Below are 23,296 nucleotides of genomic sequence, written 5' to 3'. Positions count from 1 at the left end.
CCCCTTAAGAATTTGGTTATGAAAGAGAATCCACACCTCTGATGTGAATTTCAAGGTTTGTGTTGGTTGGTTTTACTTTTAAATCACAATCTTGAAGAGACAAAGTATTATTAATATGATAAAAAAAATTAATCAAACCATATGATCCACTGATCTGTCTTTTGACTACTAAAAAAAATTCACACTATGAGACATAAGTTTCCGAAGTGGTAACATTTTCGGTATTTCCTCAGTGATGCAAATTTACACCCCAGTATCACCTACTATATCAATGGCACCAGAGCCACCCAAAAACTAAGCACGAAGAATAATTAGGGAAAAAGTCAAAATTGAAGCATCAATGTGGTATTATTTTAAGCTTCATACACCCTCTCCATAAGACTCCTCCTTTAATTTATTATAGTAATGTACAAAATATGGAGTCTGTCTAGGCTAAGAAAACTAACTGTTGCTATAGACAGCCACAAGATGATCATCATCCTCTAGACACGTATTGAGAATGGCTGGTTAGTCAGTCAAACCAGGACAGTGCTTGAGGAAAAAGAGCTGTGTATATTTACATTATAGTTCAGTAATAGTCTGAAGGCCCTTTAAGGTCTTTCAGTACATGAGTGGACTCTTACACTAAATGTACAAGTGCTGGAAACAGACACCAATATTTCTCACCATATGAAGCAGTAATGCACAGACCAACCACCAGGAGATGGCGCTGACAGCAGATGTTGAAGAACCAGCTACACCTGACCAGAAGCTGTCTTTAGCAAGTTCTTGACACCCCCCTGCATTCAGGTTCAACTCTTCCCACCTAAAACCTCAAGGCAATTCCTTGAGCACAGGTAATTCACTAGGCACATGAAAGTCTGAAAGTAATGGGAATGTATTTCAACCTCTTTTTGCCTCCTCTGCAGGAGTAAGGAGGCATCTCCTTAGTAAAGGGAGACTGTCTGAGAACCCACTTCTGTCTGCCCTCACCATCTTCCTTTTCACCTCACTCAGCTGCTGTATTCCTTGGCAGATGGCCTTAATACTCTTCCACCCTTCCTTCCCACACAGCTGTTATTTCAGGCTACAGCAGCTGCCTACAACTCGAGAAGCAGCAACTGAATGAAGAAAAGGTGCAGTTCAGGTCTGCAATTCAGTGGGATTACAAACAAATGGAATATTATGCACTTTGGGTGTTTAGATGTCTGATGTTCCAGCTGATGCATCACTTCCATTACCAGCTGGAAGAGGGACCATGCTTTCCTTCAGCTCAGACAACACTTAAAACATGGGTAACATACTGTTCCAACTTTTAATTATTTAAAAAAAACCAAACAAACAAACTACTGGAAATCATCACTCTTCTTATTTTACTTTTTCTTTTCCTCTTTCTTTTTTACACACCATTCAATCTCTCATGAAATCAAGACTGTTAGCTGGATGACAGAGGAATACACACTGGTGAGTGATTACAACAATAATTTTACACCATCTGAAGAAGTTAGCTGTACAACAACTTTCCAGACATCAAGTTTCTCACATTAAAGATGTCAGACCACTGTTGATTCTGATGTTGTGCAAATACCAAACTTCATTCACTCGTCAAAGAAAAAAAAGTTTCAAGTTAATCAGCTGCAGATTACATTCTCCTGGTTTTCTTCATTCACTGTTCTCATAGTGAACATATCCATTAAAAAGTGAAGAATTATGTTTATTCTCAACAAAATTCTAAAGCTACCAAAAAGCCAAAACAAAGAGGGAAGGGGAGGGGTGAAGACTACAGTAGTCATTAACATACATTTATGTGCACTACGGAAAATAACACCTTTAGCTTCTATTTTTACCTTAACAGGAAAGTGGGAGATCATCATTAAGACAAAAAAGTTGACTAGAGTTCAACCTAAAGTCTAATCAAATCATACAGTCAACCATCCACCACATATTTTTATCATTTTAATGAGAAATCATGAGATATTTGTAAGCAATTAATACAGCAGAAAACACTTTCGGGTTTTTTTGGAGAAGCCAGTAGTGCTGTAAAATTCACTGGAGAGAGTTCACCACATCAATTACTGAAGTCTTAACGGAGTTATTTAACCAGTTCAGAGCATCAGTCTGACTCTGCCCAGCTACCAAATGCACCAGTCTACTTCAAGATAGAGATTCTTAGGAGAAAAACAGTGAGAAATTAAATATGAAAACTACAAATTTATTACGGAAAGTAAAGGGGGTTTTTTGGGTACATGTAGAATTCCTATTACGGAGAAATATCAAACTACGGAGAATCAGTACTTTGAAGTAGAGGGTGCAGAGAGAAGATTCAGTCCTTTATAAACTTAAAGAAATGCACTAGGGTTTGCACGGGGATCCTTTTGGTTCCGGTATCTATAGGTCAGCCAGACTCCCAGTATCTGAAAACAAAAAACAAAGACATTATTAAGCAGAGGTCTCTACCCCATCTTCCATCAGTTTTACAAAATTTCTTTTAAACAAAATCCTGACAATGAATTTCCAGTACACATTTTGTATTTCACTATTGCTGAAATTGCACAACCACACACCAGCTTTCTTAATTAGAAAAAAGAATGCACCTTCTCAGAAAGAGTTCATACCTAGCAGAGAGAACAAAACAAAAAACAAAAATTGTGTGTCCACAGTGCAATGCAAAATATTTTTATCAGTTTGTCTAGCGTTAAATTATTCTTCCCCCTCCCCAAATGACAAATATTCATAAACCTGTTTTTAGTGTAATGGTAAAATCCTCTAAATCGTTTCATTTTACAGTTACCACTTAACTATAACACTATTTTTCTGGTATATTTTCAAATCCTGTCATTCCCCCAACCACCTTCCTCCCTTCAACAGCTTCACATTTTTAGTAGAGAAATTGAGGGCAGATGTCAGAGTGACTCTGTTTAAGACACTGTATCTCTCTTGTTGCCATAATACCTACAAACCTTCTGAAAACTGCAGTAAGCAGCAGGAAGAGCATTTTCACATGCTCTACTGTGGGGTTATGAAAGACCTGCTCTAAGGATTTTTATTCACCAATCAATAAAGCAAGTATATGTATCATCTGGATACTAAAGCAAAGAGTCAAAGACCTTTTTAACCTGACATATAAAGTACACTTCACTCATCATGAAACTATACCTTTGCGTTACAGGAGGCACAAAAAAAAAAAAAAAATCCCCAAACCAAAAAACCCCAAAGACTGTGTGTGTGCACAGGTGGGGGGAGGTGGGAAGAACAGGGGAACGAGGTAAAGCAATGGCACTCTTTTTACTACTTTTGGAGAATAGCAAACCTGAATAACTGACTTTCTGCAAAACTTAAACTTTATAGCACCACATTTTATTGTGGTATCCAGTTGTGGCTTGTAGTCTAAATAACATAAAGTTGCGAGAACTCCCAGTGTTGAATAAAGACAAGCCCTCCTTTTGGCATACTTAAGCAAGCTGATACCCTGGAAAAATCTGACCCAATTATTTGACTCCCAAGACAGTACTGAGATAAAATGTAATAAACTCCCTAAAATTATTGTTTCACAAAACAAAGCCTTACAAGTGGGTAAAAAACACTCTATTTTCTAACCTCCTACTCACCTCTGTGAAACTGAAGAAGAGTCCTATGCCTCCAACAAATCTCAGCACCATTCCAGAATATTCTTCTATTATCGGCGCACATGGTTGACACTGGCGACTTCTAAAACAATCCTGTAGCAGATACAGAGATGTGCACTCCATTTTCTGATGACACTTCACTGACTGAAAGCATCTAGTTAGGTGCAGAAAAGACTGCCAGCCATGGACAAAACTCTAGCAGTTTTAAAAGCCTCCAAACAAGCAAGTATACAAATGACAATGGAGTACAACCTTTGCAGGGTGCTGTATGATTATGTTTCCAGTAAGTTAACTAAAGAGCTTAGTATCATTATAACAACTACCTTACACATTTCTTAAAAAAACTCTGCTTTCTGCAACCGTGTAAACAGCTGTACATATCTGAACAAACACAATGAAGCCGTAAGTTTTTTCATGCTTGAAGAACTTACAGAGGAGCAGGTTTCATTCGGGTCAAAAACTCTGAATCCACAACAATTCAGATTTCTCTCAATATCTGTTCTTGCACTGTTAGTGTTATTCCATCCCACCTCTAGAAGTTGACTCTAGAAGGCATAAGCAAATACAAATTATATTAATTGAACTGCTTTGCATTTCATTGGAAACCAATATACTAGGCCAAGTTGATAATTCCCTAACTGAAACTTTCAGATCCTGAAGTCTAACAGGATGGTACGTTAAAGAATGACTTGAATGTTCAAATAGCGTGTGTAGTTAATGAAATAGCAGCACCTAGCAGCAGCACGTTCACAGTTATAATTAATTTTCTTCCTTCCTTTTTCTTAAACCCAAGAAGACCACTAGTAATGGAACATGCAACTAATCTAACTGGGACTGCTCTAACTTTAAACAAAAAGTATGCTTACATGTCGGAAGCTGGTTATTTAGTCACTGTACCCTTGCCTGCTTCTTATGCGGTAAGAATTACTCTCCGTACCTCACGGAAGCTGGTTTTACTTTCATACTTAAGGGTCACCTCTGTTCTTAACGTAGTCATGACCTTTTCAGTTACACAGGAACAATTCAGTGTTTTTATCATCTTTACATTATGATTACTGTAGATTTCATCAGCTTATCTGGTATTGCTGAACACATGATATAACCATGCTGCTACACTTGTGACCATAAACCTACGCAGAAAGCTTAAAAACAAAACCATTTAAAAAAAAAAAAAAAAAAGACAGCTGAAAGTAATTTTAGAACCCAGATGTATTTCTTCCTAGCTACCACAGCCAAGGACTGCCTAAGGTCTAGTCCTTATTTAAAAGAATAATGCTGATTTTCTTAAAATATGCTCTCCCCGTTTTGTGGAAGACTATATATATATATATATGTGCATGTGTGTATATACATATATAAAAAATGTGTGTGTATGTACATATATATTATAGTATTATGCTATAGGTAACTGAGAAGTCAGGAAACTTTTCTTACCTGCTGTTCCTTGTTTAGTGCCAAACAGGCACAGGAGACAGAAAACTGGACAATAAAGACTAGCAAAAGAATAATCATGTACTGGAAATAGTAGTTAAGGATACACTCTCAAATTAATTTTGCTTTTATAACGCATATGCCTAATGGTATTCCTTACTTCATTGGATAACAATATAGAAAGTAAATTCTGACTGGATGTGGAAAAGATGACCCAAATAATGTTCCCAGAACTCAATCACCATATATTATCTCTTTTTGGCTACTACTATATATAGCTGGGTTTTCTGGGTTAGGTATTTCTTGCCTAGCAAGACAACATGAGCAGAGGTTAATAAAAGGAGCTGTGAGAGAAAAATCTACAGGCACTTTCTCCAGCTTTAGGGACTTATGTTGTCATTCCAAGATACCTCACTTAAAGTAGTAAAGAAAATATTTTTCTGGGTATTGTATATTCAGATTTTTTTTTTCTTCAATGACACTCTTGTAATTAATTACAAAAGATAACTTTAGCCACGATTTAAAAAAGTGAGAGCTGCTTTTGAAACACAGACTCACACACTTTTGGACTAATCCATCTGAAAACAGTATAGAACAAAAAGAACAAACTTCGATACTAAAGATCACATTTTGAAAGTCAGCCACTGTCTTCACAATTTGGCTACTTATCTCAGCAATTAAGCTGTTTGTAAAGTGGAGGTCGCTACTTATTCATAGACCACAACCAGAAAAATAATTTTATCTGATGAATCTCTTTTCTCATCCAAACAGATCGATTTTGTTATGCAAGGCAGCACCACAGACTGCTTACACAGCATCAGTAAGCATAAACGGGCAGCAAAGCACACTGAGAAGAGCTATGCTCATTTCTAGTCTGGGTTTGCAATTAAGGACTAGGTATGAAAAGAAGGTGCTTCTTGACAGCCCACAACACAGTCCCCTGCCAGCTACAAGCAGCTCGCTATCTGGAAGCATCATCTTTCTCTACTGTACATTAATAGTTCACATACTGTGTGCTCAACCCTACACCAAGGCAGAGTTATACGAGGCACCTGTAACACAGTGATCCACCATAAAAAGCTCTCAAAAAATTAAAATATTTTAATTTTTAAAAACAGGACACATGAACATTTCTGTCTTCAGAGCACAAACAAGGGAGAAAGGAGGAAGCTGCAATAAAGTTAAACGGGAAGGAAGTTTAATTTAGACTGCACTTGACCAAAAAGATTGTTAATTTCTGTTCTGTTTCTAAAGCACCTTCCACAGTCTCAGCTGACAGAGCAGGTTGTTCACATGGCTTGAATCAAGCTGCAATCCACGTAATGCAGCAGAAGGATACAAAGAATAACAATACTTGATGATGTTTCACCGCACCAATTAATCCAACTAAGGCAATAAGGAAAAGGAAGATTCCTACTGCAATTGCCACTCCAACAACTCTGAAACTAGAGATGAGACCGAAGCCGATTCCCCATGCCGCAATTCCAATCAGCAGCAGGCTCACCAGCTGGAGAGAACAGAAAACAAGAAGTTAGTCTGCATATTAAAAGAGGTTCATCCTACACATAGCTACATTCTTTACATTAAATTTGTTATTAGACAGGTACAATTTTTCTTTCCAGTGCAAAGAGAAGCACAACCCTAAACAAACCAATCCTCCACTTCACCGTAGAGGTAACTTCAGTGCCAGATGTTTTAAGGCACACATATTCTTCAACACTGTTAATGTGGAGCTGTTACAACTTAATCTACCTACAAGTGAAGCCATGTTGCATTATCTGTGACTGACTAGAGACACTACACTGAAGTGTAGATTACAACAGAACTGACAAATAAACTAAAAATCATTGGCTTTAATTCACAGAGTGGAAGAAGTATGAAAATTCCAGATGTTTTCTGACACAGATGCAGTGTACTTAAAGAAAACAGGATATACAGCTCCACAGCTCTGAACATGTAAAAAAGTGCAGTTTGCCATAACTTACTGTTATCAGGAATACAGTTAATTCATTGCAGAAGCTTCTGCATAGTTGATGATATAACACAAAGTTAACAAGGTCACACATAAAAATACTTTTTAGATCTGTACCTCAAGGACTTCGTGTAGTAGAACAATACAGGTGCCCTGTCTCCACTACATATTTCTTCAAGAAAATAGCTCTACTATGAAGTCAGTCCTATTTCAATACCCAGAACACACTTATGCTGTTTCCTTCCTTTTAAAGATGGTATTCAGGGAAGGCAGGCAGAATCTGTCCCAGTTAGTTTACTGGGATTTATTGTTTATATGGGCAGGAAGCTCCAGCCTTTCCTGTTTCCATGACAAAAACACAGAACAAAAAAAAAATATTCCAGCATGAAAAGCTGCAGAGAAATCTGTAATGAGGTACAGCAGGAGGGAAGCAGCAGAAAAAGCCAACCCAGATGTCCAATACACAAGATGCCGACCACTCTCATTTGTTAGACCTAAGTGTAACATATCACCCACTACCTTCTTGTTAAATAACACCGTTCAAACATGCAAGTTTTAACTTTCCAAAACCCTGACCTCACAAAAAAATACCCAGAAGTTGTATCATTATTTAAAAAAAAAAAAAAACGAAACAAAACAAACCAGTAAGAGCTTGGTCTAGTCCAACTACTTGGCTTTATCTGACAACAAACACAGAGCAAGCACTTAACACTTGCTCACCCAGTTTCCATTCAAACAAGACATATCTCAGGATGTTTTATTGCTTACCCAGAGGGGTGGAAAAAAGAGGAGGAAATTTCCAACTTATCATTTCAGTATAGTTACACTACAGCAGGGCATTTCTGTTGGTTTTAATACCAAATATGCCTGTATATTTTTCCAACTTAACTACCTTTTAGAAGACTGACCTATGTAATGCTGCTTTTGAAGCATGGAAATCTAAGATAATGTCAAGAAAGCTAGTAAAACAAGTAGTGATGCTCATCGAGGTCAAAACACACTGGGTGTTTTTTTCATGTGTGCACACAGGAACACATCTCAAAAAACATTTTTACCAAAAAGCCAGTAATCCACACAAGAAATTTGAGTCTGCAAGAAGAAGGATGTGTGTCATACCTACACCTCTCTTACCCCATGAAGAGACAAAAGAATGATATAAAATTCAAAGGAATTGTTCAATACCAGTAGTTTTAGCATTAATTCATATTTGTATTTGTTTCTCTTCAACAAAAAGCCTTAAATGACATGTATTTTTAAACCAAAACACAGGGCCAAGATGTTGTGAATCTAAAATTACAGAGAGTGGGGAAGAAAAATAAAAACAAAATAAAAAGCCTTGGCTCTGCCACAGACAGATTATCTGAATGCAAGCTGCACAGGGCTATAAACTTCCTGATGTTATTACATTAAAAATTAGCCTTGTTAATCAGACAGTTAAGGGCAAGACCTACCTGTTCTGATCTACGCCCATTCACTTTATTTCATTGTGTCATACCACTGGTAAGATTTTTTTTTTTTCCCACATAAGCGTCAGAAGTGAACAACAAAAGAAATCCCATAACCCAATTTCCAATCAGAAAGTGCTGGCTGACGTCCCATGCTCTGCACCAACTTCTAAGCACTGAACTCACACTGCCACTACACAGCTCTTCAAAGTGTTATCTCATTAAAAAAAAAAATCTCAAAGACACTATCAAATTTCAATTTATTTCACAAAGAAAAGCAGAAGAAACTTTGCTCCTATTCATTTTCACCAATGCTTCTTTACTCTGCCTAAGCTATGACTACAAATCTTTATTTTCAACAATCTGCCTCCAGGATACCAAAATGTGTACTTGTTCATCTCTTTGCTCGTTTCATAAGAGATCTAAAACAATTAGATTAAATAAGTTTTATTCTTAAGAAACCTAAGAAATAGATTAATAAGAAAAATAAGAAACCTAAACAAAATCTGTGCCTACAACACCTACAGGATAAACACAGTGTGTGAGCTGCAGAGTACTGGTTACTTCTTGGTGCTGTTACTCAGCTTCCATTATTCTGATGATATGTACATGACATTAGTGTGTATGACACTAAGTTATTACTATGACCCCCTGGCCCAAAAAAGCTTTTCTAGCAGAACAGCCACATTACTGAATCTAGAACTGTTATGGTTTTCAGGTGGAGAAAAAGCCTCTCTGGTTTTTAAACCCATTATTGAACCCCAGATGTTCAGGAATCAGGTGACCAGCTTTGAAAAATAAAATAACATAAAATAGTTTAGTGTCTCTTTTGATCACATTTTAGTTTTAGAGCCATCAGCCTAATTTTCAAGCTTTACCTCCATAACACCAAGGCTGTATTTTCTCTTCTTTCACATGACAAAGTTGTCCATTGTCTAATTCCCTAAAACATCTGGAAATTCAGTATGATCACAGATCCATGCTACTGGTTGGCAAGCAATGTGAAAATGCTGTATCCAGTCAGACAGACACATGATTTGGGTCAAAATACCTACTGGCTACTCCAATTTGGGGCCCTTCAAATCATGGGAAACTGACTTCATGTTTCAAAACTGGAGACTGCAAGTTTACAAACCATACCAGAAATAGATTTAGTATTAAGCTCCTGACTCCTCTACATGTTGACTGAAAGATGAAATTATGGTTATTCCTTCATTTTCAGGTTTAGATTGGACTATCTGAATGAGGAGCAATAAAACTATATATAGAGTTATATAGTGCCATAATGTGAAAAACTAAAGTAAACACACACCACTGTAAACATGAAAAATAAGCTGTTTTGGGAAGGGGTTTCACAAGTCTGTGAAACAATGCAAGGCTCATAGCGTTACGCACTGTTTAGCTGCTAGAAATGACTACTCAACAGTGCTTAATCCAGTGTTTTGAAACAAAAGGATTTATATATTTCTAAGTGAAGCTGCTAACACTTTGTAGTACAATGTACTTGAAACAAAATTACTTAGAGACCCTGACTACTTTTAAATGAGTAATATGCACATTCTAAACATACAAGCTTTATTTACTTATAAAAAACTCACCCATTTCTGTTAAATAAAGGAAAAAGGACTCTCTACAAAGCTTCTGAATGTCACATTTTATTTTACTGAAACCACATTTCACAGCATCAGAACTCCCCCAAAGAAAACAGCATCATACTTGGAAGACTGAAGTACCTGTAAAATTCCGTTTTACCTCTATGAGTTTACTTACATAAAGCTAGTCTTGGCTACTAACACTTGAAACATTTGCTTGATAAATCTACCAGAAATACATGAAATCACAGTCCAGTTTTTAGCAATTAGGACTGATCCTGTTCCCCACAGTAGTCCCATTAGTAAGCTAAAAGGTACAGGTTGGAGAAATAGCCTGTTAGACTGAATGGCAACAGGCTGGACTGCTGAGCTTAAAGGGTAGTAATCGATGGCTCAGCATCCAGCTGGTACCAGGTAAGAAGCACCACAAAGGCTGATTCTAGGGCCAATATTATACAGTATCTTCATCAACAATGTGGGTGCTACAACAGAATGGATTCTCAGAAAATTTGTGGATGATACTAAACAAGGAAGACTGATTGACTCTCCAAACAGAGGTTCAACTGAGATGCACCTTGATAAACTTGAGGAATAAGCCAAGAGGAACCTTATGAAGTGCAAAATTCTGCTCCTGGGGTGCCTCAGTGGTGCCTGGGAACAGACCGGTTGAACAACAGTCTTACTGAGATAGATCTGGAGATCAAACTGGTTGCCAAGTTGAATATGAGCCAAAAGTCTGCTCTCATTGCAAACAGGGAAAGCCAAAGAGGAGTGCAATCAAAAGAAACACATCGCTGGTGAGATGCAGCTCAAATACTGTGTCCTATTTCAAGCCCCCCAGATCGAAAAGAAATTTGAGAACCTGGAAAGAGCCACCAAAATGGCCTGCAGCCTTGCAGATGATGTTTGAGAAGCAGGTGATGGAGCTGGGTTTGTTTAGTCTGACAAAGAGGCAGCCTAGGGATAATCTAATAGCAACTGAAGCAGCATTACAAAAACAACGGAAGCAAACTCTTCTCAGTCTCACAAGTATCAGCTTGGGAGGTTCAGACTGGACATTAGGAAAAAACATCTGCAAGATGGTTTGGTGCCATACTCAGAGAGGTGATAATCTTTGCTCTCAGAGGTTTTCAAGACTCAGTAGACAAAGCCATAGCTGGCAAACAAATGTTATTCATAATCCCACCCTGAGCAAGTGCTTGTACAGATGAGCCCCAGAAGTCCCTTCCAACCAATGCTCCCACACACCACAGCCAGCTCTTCCACCATGGAAAATTTGCCACTCTCCACACCAAAATCAAAGTTTTAACAGGCCGGTAAGAGACAGATTTAGCACTGACCAAAGACTCTTCTGTACCATCTAACTCATTAAATAACTCCTAAACCCGTATCAACAGAACACCTTCTTCCAAGCAGTAAGAAGGTCTCTATAAAAGATCAACAACTGATTTTTTCAGAAGTACTTAGCTTCAAAACCACAAGTACAAGTCTTGTTCTCAGAAGTGATTTAAAAGGTCCCATTCACTTCAGGCATGTTTACATAGAAAGCCAACAGGCATCAAGAGCAAAAGTATTTATTACAGTCTCAAGCTCTAGCAATTTTATCACAGAAAGATGCTACAAGCACATACTGTCCACAAGGCAGAAAAGCTAGTGTCCCCCACAGGGACAGCTAGTATTTTAAAATTAATATCCTCATTTACTGTATACTATCTTCTCCATCGATATAAACCCTAGCAACCTTATTTAAAAAGCACACACACAAACACAGGCTTTGTGTAATCCAATATATAAACTCATCAATTTAAAAATCAAGTAAATGCTTTACCGGAACAAACCTATAGGTAGCACAAATCCTAAGTAAAGATCAGTAGATTGAGTACTTTTCCTATGGAGTCAAAAGAAAAAAAAAATTCAATCATACTGCCAATAGACAAGATGTTACTTCAATGTCAGCATCTCTATAGGAAAGATTTTAGGGTCTGCAAATTCAAGATCAGAGGAACAGATCAGACTCCACTTTAGATGACTTCCATTATATTTTTTTTATAAATATATACACACACACACACTTGAACTTCAGAGATGTTTCAAAAATAACAATCTGTAGACAAAGAATAATTTCTTTGTCACAGAGGTAAAGTCATCACAAGTTTGATTGTCCTGTTCTCCATGTAACTTCTTATTAACGTGATTAAAGCATTAGCCTTTACAGTACTTCTCAGGTTCTCTTTCCCCTTATTGCTGCATAAATTACTACTTCTACCAAAAAAAAAAAAAAATCATGATTTGCTCTATTCTTTACATCCAAGTTCTTATTTGCATATAGCTGCTAACTTCCCTCATTCCTGTACTGGAAAAAAGTGTTTCTCTTCACACTTACCCCTTGTGTACTTATCAACAAGCTCAGTCTACACTACAAAAAGAAACCAAGGTACTGACAAATGATTTCTCTAGACAACACCACTGAGAAACAATTCAAATGTCAAAACCAGTTCCTTCTTCCTTCAACAGCAAGCCACAAGCAAATCTGCTGTTTTGACTAACTAGCAACTTTTCAGTATTTCAACTAGCTTGAACTGCTCACTAGGAAGGAAGTCATACGCAGAAGTTGTGTTCCCACTGTTGTCTTGTAGCCTCAGCTCAAAAAGGAGCCAGTAAAAACTGCATTTCAGAAGTTAAATTTCAAGAAATACAGCCTCACCATTCCCAAGTAAAGAGATTATATAGCATTTACACTGGTATCAGCAAAGGAAATATTTACAGAATAGCTGTCAGGCTGGATATGGAACAGGAACTAAAACCAGAGAGATTACACACATGATGAAACACATCCTCCCTAACTTCTCTCTCCACATGTAAGTTCATATTCTACTTCTTTTAAGGGGGCTTTAAAGTTTAAACCTCAAATAGTATGTATTTTGAAGGCAGAGCTTTCCACCACCCTCTCCTTCAACTTGGTCAACCCTTTCCGCACAGCCACAGAGAATCTACAAGACAATTCTATCGATTCTCTGCACTTCATCAAAAATCACCACGTTAAAACAACAGGCAGTATATAGTGGTGCATCTTTAGCAAGTTGAGACCAAGCTAAATTGAGCTGTAAGCTAGCCAACTGTAAGCAACTTTTACCTCCTTACGGTACTTCTTCGGCTTTACTGAAAGCAAAGTAAAGGCCAAGCAGTAAGGAAAGCAACCCTTTGGAGATACCCAGAGATAACAGAAAGCACAATCTTCCACCTTTAGGTGACTTCTTTAAATGAAGAGTGATCAGTAGTCTGGTTACTGAACAGCCTTGAGACACATGATGTGGAACAAGCAATTTATGTGAAAGGCAGCATTCCTGTCTCTTATCACCAAAGCCAGTTCTTTCAGTTTCAGCCCTTGTTCAGAGTTCTTCATGTTATTGGCCAATAATTAAGATCTAATTGCTTTTGACCATGTAACAAGTTTCTTTCACATTAAAACGGCAGTGAGATTTAGCTGGTTTTATACTCCCTAGTCTTTGGAAATGGAAGTTTTCTGCTGTGGAGCAGGAACAACAATCTTCTGAAATGCTTACTTTTGCTTGCTTGCTTGTTCATTGCTTTTTAAGAAGTTGCAAAACATTTTCAGGAAGCCCAGCTATCCCACAGATCCTTCTTCCACACATGTATCTCCCTCAACACAAAAGCAACAGTACAAGGAATACAACTAATGATTTAAGCTACAAGGCTACTACAGGGCATTCAAAGGGCTTCTTGGTTGTGCTGGTTTTAAATTGTGCTGGTTTTAAAGTATCCATCTGCACCACGAGGATGGCTGATTCCACCCAAAGTGGTATCAAAACATACCATGTTCCATATAGCCTCCTCCTTCTGTGCCCTGTCATTCTCCAGTTCTTTCACTACGCAGTTTGCCTTCCTAGCTCTAAATGCCACTAAGCACTCTGTGCAAGACAAGTGAAAAAACAAAACCCGCTCATACCTGGTCTACAGATCAGTACATGTCTCAATTCTGACCTGCTACCACAAACCACTGTCACTTTGGCTATAAACTCACAAACAGTGGAGCTGAGGGCATTCCCAAGCTCTGAGGAAAAGTCTTAAAATATGCATCTATATTTTTGCTACAGTCACTCTTCCATGTTCTACCACAGTGAGCATAGAAACCTTCCCAAAAAGCCAATGAAAACAAGAAAACGCCACCAAGACTAAACTGACATGACCAACATTAACCTTCCTTGCAACATACCTGAGAGCTTCTGCACCACTGTTTTATTTACACCTCAAGACTAGATAGCAGAGCTTATACTGTCACCTTCAAAATGTCCTTGAGAATGACAGAAATGGCTTCAAGGCAACCTGCCCCATCTGCAGAGCATCTAGTTCGGATGGTGAGCTAGACCAGCCCAGCACAGGCTGGTGCTGGGGCAAACTCTTGACACTGCACTCCTAAATGCTGAGCATAGACCGTCAGACACAGCAAATAGCAGGCTATTTACTGGTTGCTTCTTACAGCTGAAAACAAGCTTATACAAACCAAAATGGAATTGAAGTCAGAGATCACAGGTTCATTTACCACTGTGACAGAAACTGGCACATGAGGTAAGAATTGTGTTTCTCTAATTCCTGTCTGCTAGTACCTGGATCTATGTAGCCACTACAACAGTCAGGAATTATCAGAAAACAAAGTCACATTCCCTTTCCCTAGGAAAATCCAGATATTCACCCTGCCTCAAACACTAGATTTCCCCTATGCAGAGAGAAGGGAGATGGAGCTAGCAGATCTGCACAGAAGATGGAACATGCTCACTCCTCTGCATCAGGAATGCTGCAACTAAGACAAGTGCTATTAAAAAAAAAAAATCTATCATGTCAAACACATGCTGTCCAAATCTGAAGATTTGTGTACTCATCTTTGTATACTTCAATAATACAGGAAAAGCAATTTTGATAAAGAAGGCAGAAATGCACTAATTACACTTTCAATAAATACTGCACTCAGAGAACAAAAGGCAGCAATAGAAAAAAAAACCCTCTTTCAAATACAATGCTTTGGAAAGTTATGCAAAAACCAGGACAGTCTAGAAAACAAGTTCAGAGAGCAAAGTATTATAAAAAGTAAATGATTTTGACAAATGTACTTTCTAGTGTTAAGAGGAAACATGGATGCTTTTATGGCATGAACTCTGTGCTACTAAAAAATACACATTTTTAATGGTAAAAGTACCATATGTTTTACTTTAAATCAAATGGCCGCTCTAGGTGTAAGAAGAACTCAAAGCCTGCTTATCAAAACAAAGGCAAGATGTTTACATACTGACAACAAACAGTTCATGTTTGCTGCTGCAGCAATAATTAAGTAGCTGCTTGGGTGACAAAAACAGCACACCATCCAAATTAACTGTCAGTATTTTTATTTTTTTTTTTTAATCTTGTGGCTCAGCTACCACTTCAATCTTTCATCACTAGCTAGGGCCTAGGAACTTCCTTTATTTTTTATGAGAATCTGATTTTAAATAAAGTATCAACTGTTCACGCTTCAACACAATTACTCAAGACTTCCTTGGAAGGAACACTGTCTACCTAAGGAAATCCTTGTCTGGTTAAAGCAAGCAATTATTGGTGGAGCCAGCATCTTGGGTTCTCATACCTGGAAGATTAGAAGCCTTGAGTTATGTACACATCCTTGAATTCGGATGAAACCTGTGGAAAGGCATTTTAAATAGTTTGTATGGGTTTGCCATTTGATGGGAAATATTAGTATGATTGAATAAAAAAAAACCCAAAATTGGTCAGATACTCAAAACCAGTATTTTAAAGGTCTTTGTATGCAGACAGTTCTTCCATGTAAGACACGTCATTCCAGCAATACACGTCATTACATACACAGAGTCAACAAGTAGTCTCAATTACAAGGAACCATACTGAAGTCAGCAAGACTCAGCATAGATGCTAGACTTACGCATATAAAATAAATTTAAAAATAGAATCAGGGCCTAAAGACATTAACTTAGTCCAGAAAACAACCAAAAGTCATCAGCAAAGTACCATCTGAAAACAATATTAAGCGAGCAATTAGGTTAGTGAGTTTCTGGTTTATCGCCTTAAGCCAGTAACTGATTTATTACTGCCAGGACATATATTTTTCTTGGTGTACTATCATAAAAAGTAAAACAAGACAGCATTCAAAAAAGAACCCACAAAAAAATGAAGCTCCAATATCCTATTCTAGGACCGTTTTGAGAAAAGCAGAATATAAACTGTAACCCCCACCATACAGTTCTGAGAGCTAATTCATTCCAAGCATGTGATACAGACACATCAATGCTAGCTAGAAAAACATTCAAGAAGTGTTACCCATTTGACCTTATATCCCTTCTAACCCCCACTACTCCCTTCCCACCAATTATCACTGTGAATTGACATCGTTTTAAAAGATGACAATGAAGTTCTTGCTCTGGTTGTCTTTGGTACTTTTTTCCATTCAGGAAAAAATAAGCCCATCATTCACTGTGCTGTTGCAATCCAAGACTTGTATTGCCAGGTTTTTGTCTAACGAAGAAACAGAGAAGCGCACACATTTTGCTAGATCAACTCTACCAGGCCAACTAAACACCTTAAATGTTATTTCTCAGAATAACTCAGAATTTAAAAGCATTAGTCTTGTATCTTGCCTATAATTAACAAGCAACAGAAGTAATAATAATCAGACATTCTAGCTACTATAATTCAAAGAAGCCTTCCTTCCTTCCTTCAGCAAAAACATATGTTCTGCACAGGTCAGATGAAAGAATACCAAGTGACACCCACAAAGTAAATTCTACTCAAGGAGGCATCAGAGCAAGATTAAGGTCATAGGTGCATTTTACAGGTATCACAAACAGAACTACAGAGGTCCTAAAGATCAACCCACCCTTGCTGAAGCCAAAGATGTGCAAAAGACCTACCAGACCCCTTACACCTAGTTAATATATGGCTGTAGGAATAAGTGTTGTCTTCAGAAAAAAACACCTGCTGTCCACAGGATATCAAAACGAGATTTGTGCAGGTATCATGTCAGAAAGATCCAGACTTCTCTCACACTTCTGTCACTCAAGAAATAATAACAACAACAGCAGCAAAAAGAAGTCTTGCATTAACCTTTGGTTTACTGAAAAGAGAAATCAGTATGTGACAATTCACCTATAACCCATCCATTGGAACGGGGCAATCCAACTAAAAGTTGGCCAAGATGATCTTTTGAGGTCCCTTCCAACCTGGGCTATTTTATGATTTTAACTTACCTTCATCATGACAGTCTACATACACTAAATTTACCTCCAACTACAGATGCCAAACAAGGCAATGCCTCCCTACTCCTCTCTACTCTGGCTAGGGGTAGCATGGGCAACCTGTAGCATCACAGGGATGCCGGGCGACCTTCATAGAGGGTAGGCTGGGCTCCCTAATGCTGCAGACACTTTTTCAGGGACATACCCCACTCTGCAAGCTCCTCCAAGGAAGCATGTGCAGTAGCACTGCCTCGCCTATATTAAGGTTTTTGTTCCGCTCTTTTCTGACAGAACAAGGGTCACCTCATACATCGAAAGAATATAATAAGAAACAACTCTGACTTCAGCACAGGCACTTCTACATCCATCCATGCTCCATCCTGGTGATTACCATCAGGTCCAGTAACCGCCAGCTATGTGAACTGTTTGTTCTGATGAACAACATTAGACCTGTTTGTTTTCCTGTCTTGCCTTTCATCGAGGTCAGGCAGTGCTTTCAGAAAAGCACTGATAGAACTGCCCGAAAGCACCAGCTGACCCCAATTTCAGTGTGCCGAAAGTCATCCCCAAGCACGGCTGTTAACATGAAACATTAGAGGACATACTACCTCTCCAGAAGGGCTGTGAGAGGAAGCCATTACACGTAGTCCCATTTCTTGCTATTTCCGTGTCATTTTAAAGTAACGAGAAGAAAAACCCACAGCTATACCAAAACTGGAGATTTTATTCTTCTCTGTTGAAAACACATCCTCCAACTTGCCCAAACAAACGCAGGCACCTGCCTGGGGCAGCAAATCAGTTATTTCAGTTGAGCACATGGCTTTTCCCCCCCCCCCCCCCCCCCCACATGCTCCTTACCACCCCGAAGTAGTCTGACTTACTCGGCGGCTGGGGGCCTCTCCAGCACACTCCCCTCACTCTCCAAGGTGCTTTGCCTGTACGGGTCTCGTAGGACTCAAGACACCTCCATGACACTTGCCACTCACCGAACTGCACTTGTTAACAAAATAAACCCTTCCTCGTTCACGCCTGGGTTGGCGCAGCGACCTTTCCAGACAGGGGAAAAAAGGCACCGCCGGGCCGGGCCTCCCCTCGCCACGGGGCCACCCCCTACTCAGACCAGCTCGGCCCGGCCCGGCGGGGGGAGATGTGATACCCCCAACGCGGGCGGGCAGCGCTCGCCCTGCCGCCCGCTCCCGGCCCACCCTGGATTTTGATCCCCAGGAGTCGCCACGTCCCTGCGGTGACAAAGCCCGGCCGGATCGGTGCCACCCTCCCCACCCAGCCAGAGGCCGCGACTGAGCGGCAGCCCCGGCTGGGAGCGCCCCCGGCCCCTCAGCGCCAGCCCGCCGGGCGGAGGCCGCCTCAGGCCGGAACGAGCCCTGCCGCCTCCCCTCCCCACCCACCCGGCGGCGACACCCGCACAACGAGGGAGACCCCGCCGAGGCCAACCGCGTCCCTCCCGCCCCCCCGCCTCGCCCCAGCGCGGCGGCCACACACCGTGTAGAGCAGGTTGAGGGCGCAGAGGCAGTTCTTGGAGCAGGCGAAGCCCCCGCACACCATCGCGCCGCCGCCGCCGCCGCCGGGGAACCGAGCAGCTAGGGGCCGCCCCACCCCGCCCCCCGCCAGCAGGCGGGCGCGGCCGCAGCCGCAGCAGGTGAGCGGCGCGCGCCGCCGCGCCCGCTGATTGGCCGCTGCCGGGCGCAAAGGTAACGATATGCAAATGAGCAAGCGCGGAGGGGGCTGGGACGGAGGAAGGGCGCGCGCGCGGCGGTTCGGCCCGTCGGCCCCGGCCCCCGTTATCTGCGGGCACCCAGGGCCCGGCCCCGCCCCGCCCGGGTTGTGGCCGGGGGCGGTGCCGACCCCGCCGCTTTCTCTCCCGCTATTGTTACGAAGGCCGCTGGGGCCTCGGCGACCCCGGGATGGAACGCTGGGAGCTGCCGGGCCTCGGGGCTCCGGTCCCCAGCCCTAGCAACGCCTCCTGCCCCGCTGCTGGAGGGGGCTGGCCGCTGGCTGTGTGTCCCGCCGGCGGGACGAGCTGGGGAGAGGGAAACGCGCTGGGGCCTTACCTGAGGGGGCTCAGTGGCGGTTTGGCATCTCCTCGGCCATTTTGTTGTTTAGGGAATGAGAGGTTCCTCCTTGCCGCTTCCATGATGGTACAGATGTGTAATCGATGACCCCGGGTAATCGAAAGGGAACATCCAGGGATTTACTCCTCCAGGGCAGTAAAGTATTTGGACTACTGTTTCACCAGCTGCTCATCTACATATTTGTTCCTCTTCCCAAATTTTTTAGAAATTTTTATTAACAGTCACGTTTCCACCGTGCTTCTTGTTACCTTTCCACATCCGTACACTTCCTTAGTTTGAGGGTTAAATATTTTTACTCACAGGTAGTCAAAATCCTCCATACCTATTGATAACTTCCTACTAGTCAGTACCAAGTTTTTGTTACTGTTTTTAATTGGCTTGAATGGTGTCCCAGTTCACTAGTACCTTCCAAAATCCTGTCCCCAGTTGCCATGGGCTGGACTCTGCTGTGTGATGTTTTATAGTCAATACAGCAAATCAAATACCTGCCTTCAATACCTTCAGTGTGTACATGTGTTGCAGGATTAGTGTCCAGGATACTTTCATTTTGCTGGGCTTCACAAAGAGACAAATGTTCCCCCCTTGGGATGTCTGTGAGGGTATGTAGTGTGGTAATTCTACTTAATCAGGGTTTGGTGCCAGAGAAGAAGTGATGGTCAGTTCCTAGTAAGCAGAGGAAGCTGCATCTACTTTCTGATGAATTCACAACAATTCTTAATAGGAACTTGTCATCAAAACAATTTAAGAAGGAAATTCCAAAAACATTTTGTTTTATGTAATTTGGCTGGCCTCCATCTGCTAAGGGAAGCTGAAGCAGGCTAATAATCCTTGCCAGCAGTGAGACAGAAAGAGGCTGAACAGCAGCAGGCTTTGTCTTTCCTGGTCTGTCACTCAGATCTTTTTTTCCATGCTCTTTGATATTTTGCCAGCCTTCTGCAATTAAATATAATACACATTTTTTCTCATGCAATAACAAAGACTTGTTGCTTTTTCACTGATGTATACCTACCTCTCAGCTGCTAGCCAGGCAACAAATTAAAATTCTCCAATACTTGTGACCACAAATTAAATCTGAATGCTCAACAGCTGCTGAAGCTTTCTGTTTGTCTCTAAATTTGACAGACACAGACTATCCGTGCTGCTGGAGCTTTGTGAAGTGACAGGATGAGTGAAAAATCTGTTGTGGTTTTTTTCCCCTTGCTAATTAAACTGACTTGATGTTGTGGCTAATTTGGCCTATTGGAAATGCAGATTTACTGACTGGAGATTTACCTTTACTGGGCCACGCTTCTGATCTTCTGGGCTCTGTCAGGGCCGAAGCCCAGTATAGAGTCACTTGCTGCAATGCAATTTTACCAGCTGCTTTTAATTTTGTTGTGAAGACTAGTTTCAGAAATTGTTTGATGCCCACTCGATGGGAAAGAGTATCTTGAATGTATGCCCTTTCCTGAACACAAGAAGCCATCAGCATATCAAATGTTTTTGTTGGGTTTTGTTGCAAATGCTCACATCTAAAGTTACTGTGCCATTGTTCCTTTGGTTATAGTGCTGAATTATTCAATATTCTCATCCACTGCCCTTTGTCTTAGAAGATCTCTTTCACTATTAATTATTAAAAGGTGTACCTCCACTTTCTTAATTAATGATGGTGTTTATTATTATGGGACCCAGCTCCTACAGCCCTTTGTGGGTGGGAAGTACCTATTACAGGTTTACTTCCTCAGGTTTGGGTAGGCATCTAACCATGTCTAATGCAACTTGGTTTGTACCCACCTCTGCCTATAAACTCTGGGGCACAGTTCAGCTTCTATAAATAATCACAGGTTCTAATTAAGTAAATAGAGCCATGACAACTGAATGTAGCTGGGGTCTATCTCATCCCCCTGCCTTCGGTTCTGTTCACAAGTTACTAGTACAAACTTGGAATAATATGGTTTGGATTTAGAATAATACTTCTGCTGTTACAGCATTCGGCTGTGCTGACTGCTGTAATTTCTGGTAGTGGTCAGGAGTACATCTGTGCTCCTATTCCACATCAGGCTGCAGAACTTAGCTTGTATTCTGGGTAGAAGCAAATTGGCTTAATTCTTTTAAATGGATAATTACAAATGGTTAGTTATAAAAAGGCTCTCTTGCAGTTGGAGGGAAATCTTTCCTTCTCTGTAGGGAAAGCATAGATAGTGTTTATCTGATTTTTTAATTTTTTTTAAGGCTATTTAAATAGCTGGTCCAAATGAGGATCCTAAGTATTTGTCTCCGCACCCTTTGTCTCTGTAGGGGACAAATTCTGCACTCCCATCTGTTACATGAATCCAGAGCTGCCAGACATAACTAAGAGCAGAATACGCCTTTTCCTTTTCTTCCCTCACTTTTTTCTGATGCTTATTCTCCGCTTCCTTGCACAGTCTTTGTTCTCCTGCCCTTCTTTGGTGCCTTTCAATGGCATTGCTGGCAACAGGAGGAGCTATGAACAGCATGAGTTAGTCATTCTTTCATGGGAAACTGCAGTGGGGGGAGAGTACACTGGGCACTTGTAATGCTGCTGACCTGCACTTACAGATGGTACAAAAGTATGTGAGGAAATGCTCCTCCTGCAAGGGGAAGGGGGAGTGAAAATTCAGAGTTACCAGGCTGCTTCTTACTAGTCAGAAGAGCTTCAAATGGAGCCGTTTGGGTAGTTTAGTCTTCATTTCCCTGTAAAGCTTATATCACCTGGGTCGTTTTCAGGAGGTTTCCTGCATGGGGTGTTCTGCTGAAACACTCTGAATGCAAACTCAGCTTGTAAACAAATCTCTTCTATTTCTGTAGGCTAAGATTCCACGTTGTTGTTCCTGGTTTATTTATTATGTGCCTGAATTCTAAAGGTCTTTGTCACTTCTGCAGCACAAATTTGAAATGTGAAGGCACAAGTATGTACAAAGTTCTCTTGAAGTGTATACTATTGTATTAAAATTAAGACACTGTGACCTTTTTTCTTTCTACTATTATAGAGTGTCTAAAACATTGTAAGTGAAACATTGTTTGCAGAAATTGATTTTTATCACTTTATTTTTCCCAGGTTTACAATGAGCTGTTGCCAGCACTTTGAGTAGTTCATTTCAACTCTTTGTCTTGTAAAGTCATTTTTCTTCCCTTATTTGTCTAAAGTCTCTCATGCACATCAAATTGGGGAGGGGAAGAATAGGGTTAAAAAAAAGCCAGGTATTTCCAAGAGTAGGAATGCCACTTGCAATCTCTGTACTTTGTAATTATTAAAGTAGACTTTAATCTGACTTACTGTTCTTAAATGTATAAGTAAAATACTTGTGATAGTAGGAAAAATAAACATAATGAGTCTAAACTGTATGAACCCCATTGCAAGACAATCAGCTGTGTTAAAAGCATTGCTAATTCCACTAGGATTTTAAACTTAACTTGGAATGCACCTTGCACGACTTTCTTCTCTGGCTGCATTTGTCTTGGTATTTCTGTCTGGTTTGTTGTTCTTTTAAAGTCTAGCATCAGTCTTTTTGCTTCCTCTAAGACACTATAGGAAAACTACAAATGATAGTGTTAAAATCAGTCATTTCAAACTTGTCACTGTGATGATTCAGCGTCTAGGGAATTTCCCGTTTTCCTTTTATATGTGCAAAAGGTCCCATAGGATTGTTTTTAAAGCTTGCTGCATAAGCCCTAGAAAACAAGCCAAGCATCTACTGTCTGTCTAAATTGTTGTCAAAGTATTTATTGTATACAGTTGACATTTTTAAAATGTTAGCATTGAGGTGCATAGTGAATATGCACAAAGGGACAGGATTTCAGCTGGCTTAGTTTGGAGTAAATAAAGGGCTTACCCTACCTTGGGAGTTGACCATTAAAGCATGTTTCTGTGCTTGGACCGTTAAGTGTGTCTGAACTTTGACAAT

At 40.3% G+C, this 23,296-nt stretch overlaps 1 protein-coding gene across 1 annotated transcript; it reads right to left on the bottom strand.

Moving 5' to 3' along the window:
* Positions 1–1,329: 1,329 nt before the first annotated feature.
* Positions 1,330–19,000, bottom strand: TSPAN13 (tetraspanin 13). The gene is made up of 6 exons (XM_074836786.1): positions 18,802–19,000; positions 6,376–6,543; positions 5,040–5,120; positions 4,037–4,150; positions 3,588–3,698; positions 1,330–2,393 (listed from the first exon to the last, which is right to left on the bottom strand). Exons 1-6 carry the CDS (start codon positions 18,862–18,864, stop codon positions 2,319–2,321), a joined length of 612 nt encoding a protein of 203 aa, XP_074692887.1. The 5' UTR covers positions 18,865–19,000; the 3' UTR covers positions 1,330–2,318.
* Positions 19,001–23,296: the final 4,296 nt, after the last annotated feature.

Source organism: Strix aluco, chromosome 1 (genome assembly GCF_031877795.1).
Source record: "Strix aluco isolate bStrAlu1 chromosome 1, bStrAlu1.hap1, whole genome shotgun sequence".
Lineage (NCBI taxonomy): Eukaryota > Metazoa > Chordata > Aves > Strigiformes > Strigidae > Strix > Strix aluco.
This window is presented reverse-complemented; position numbering and strand designations above follow the sequence as displayed.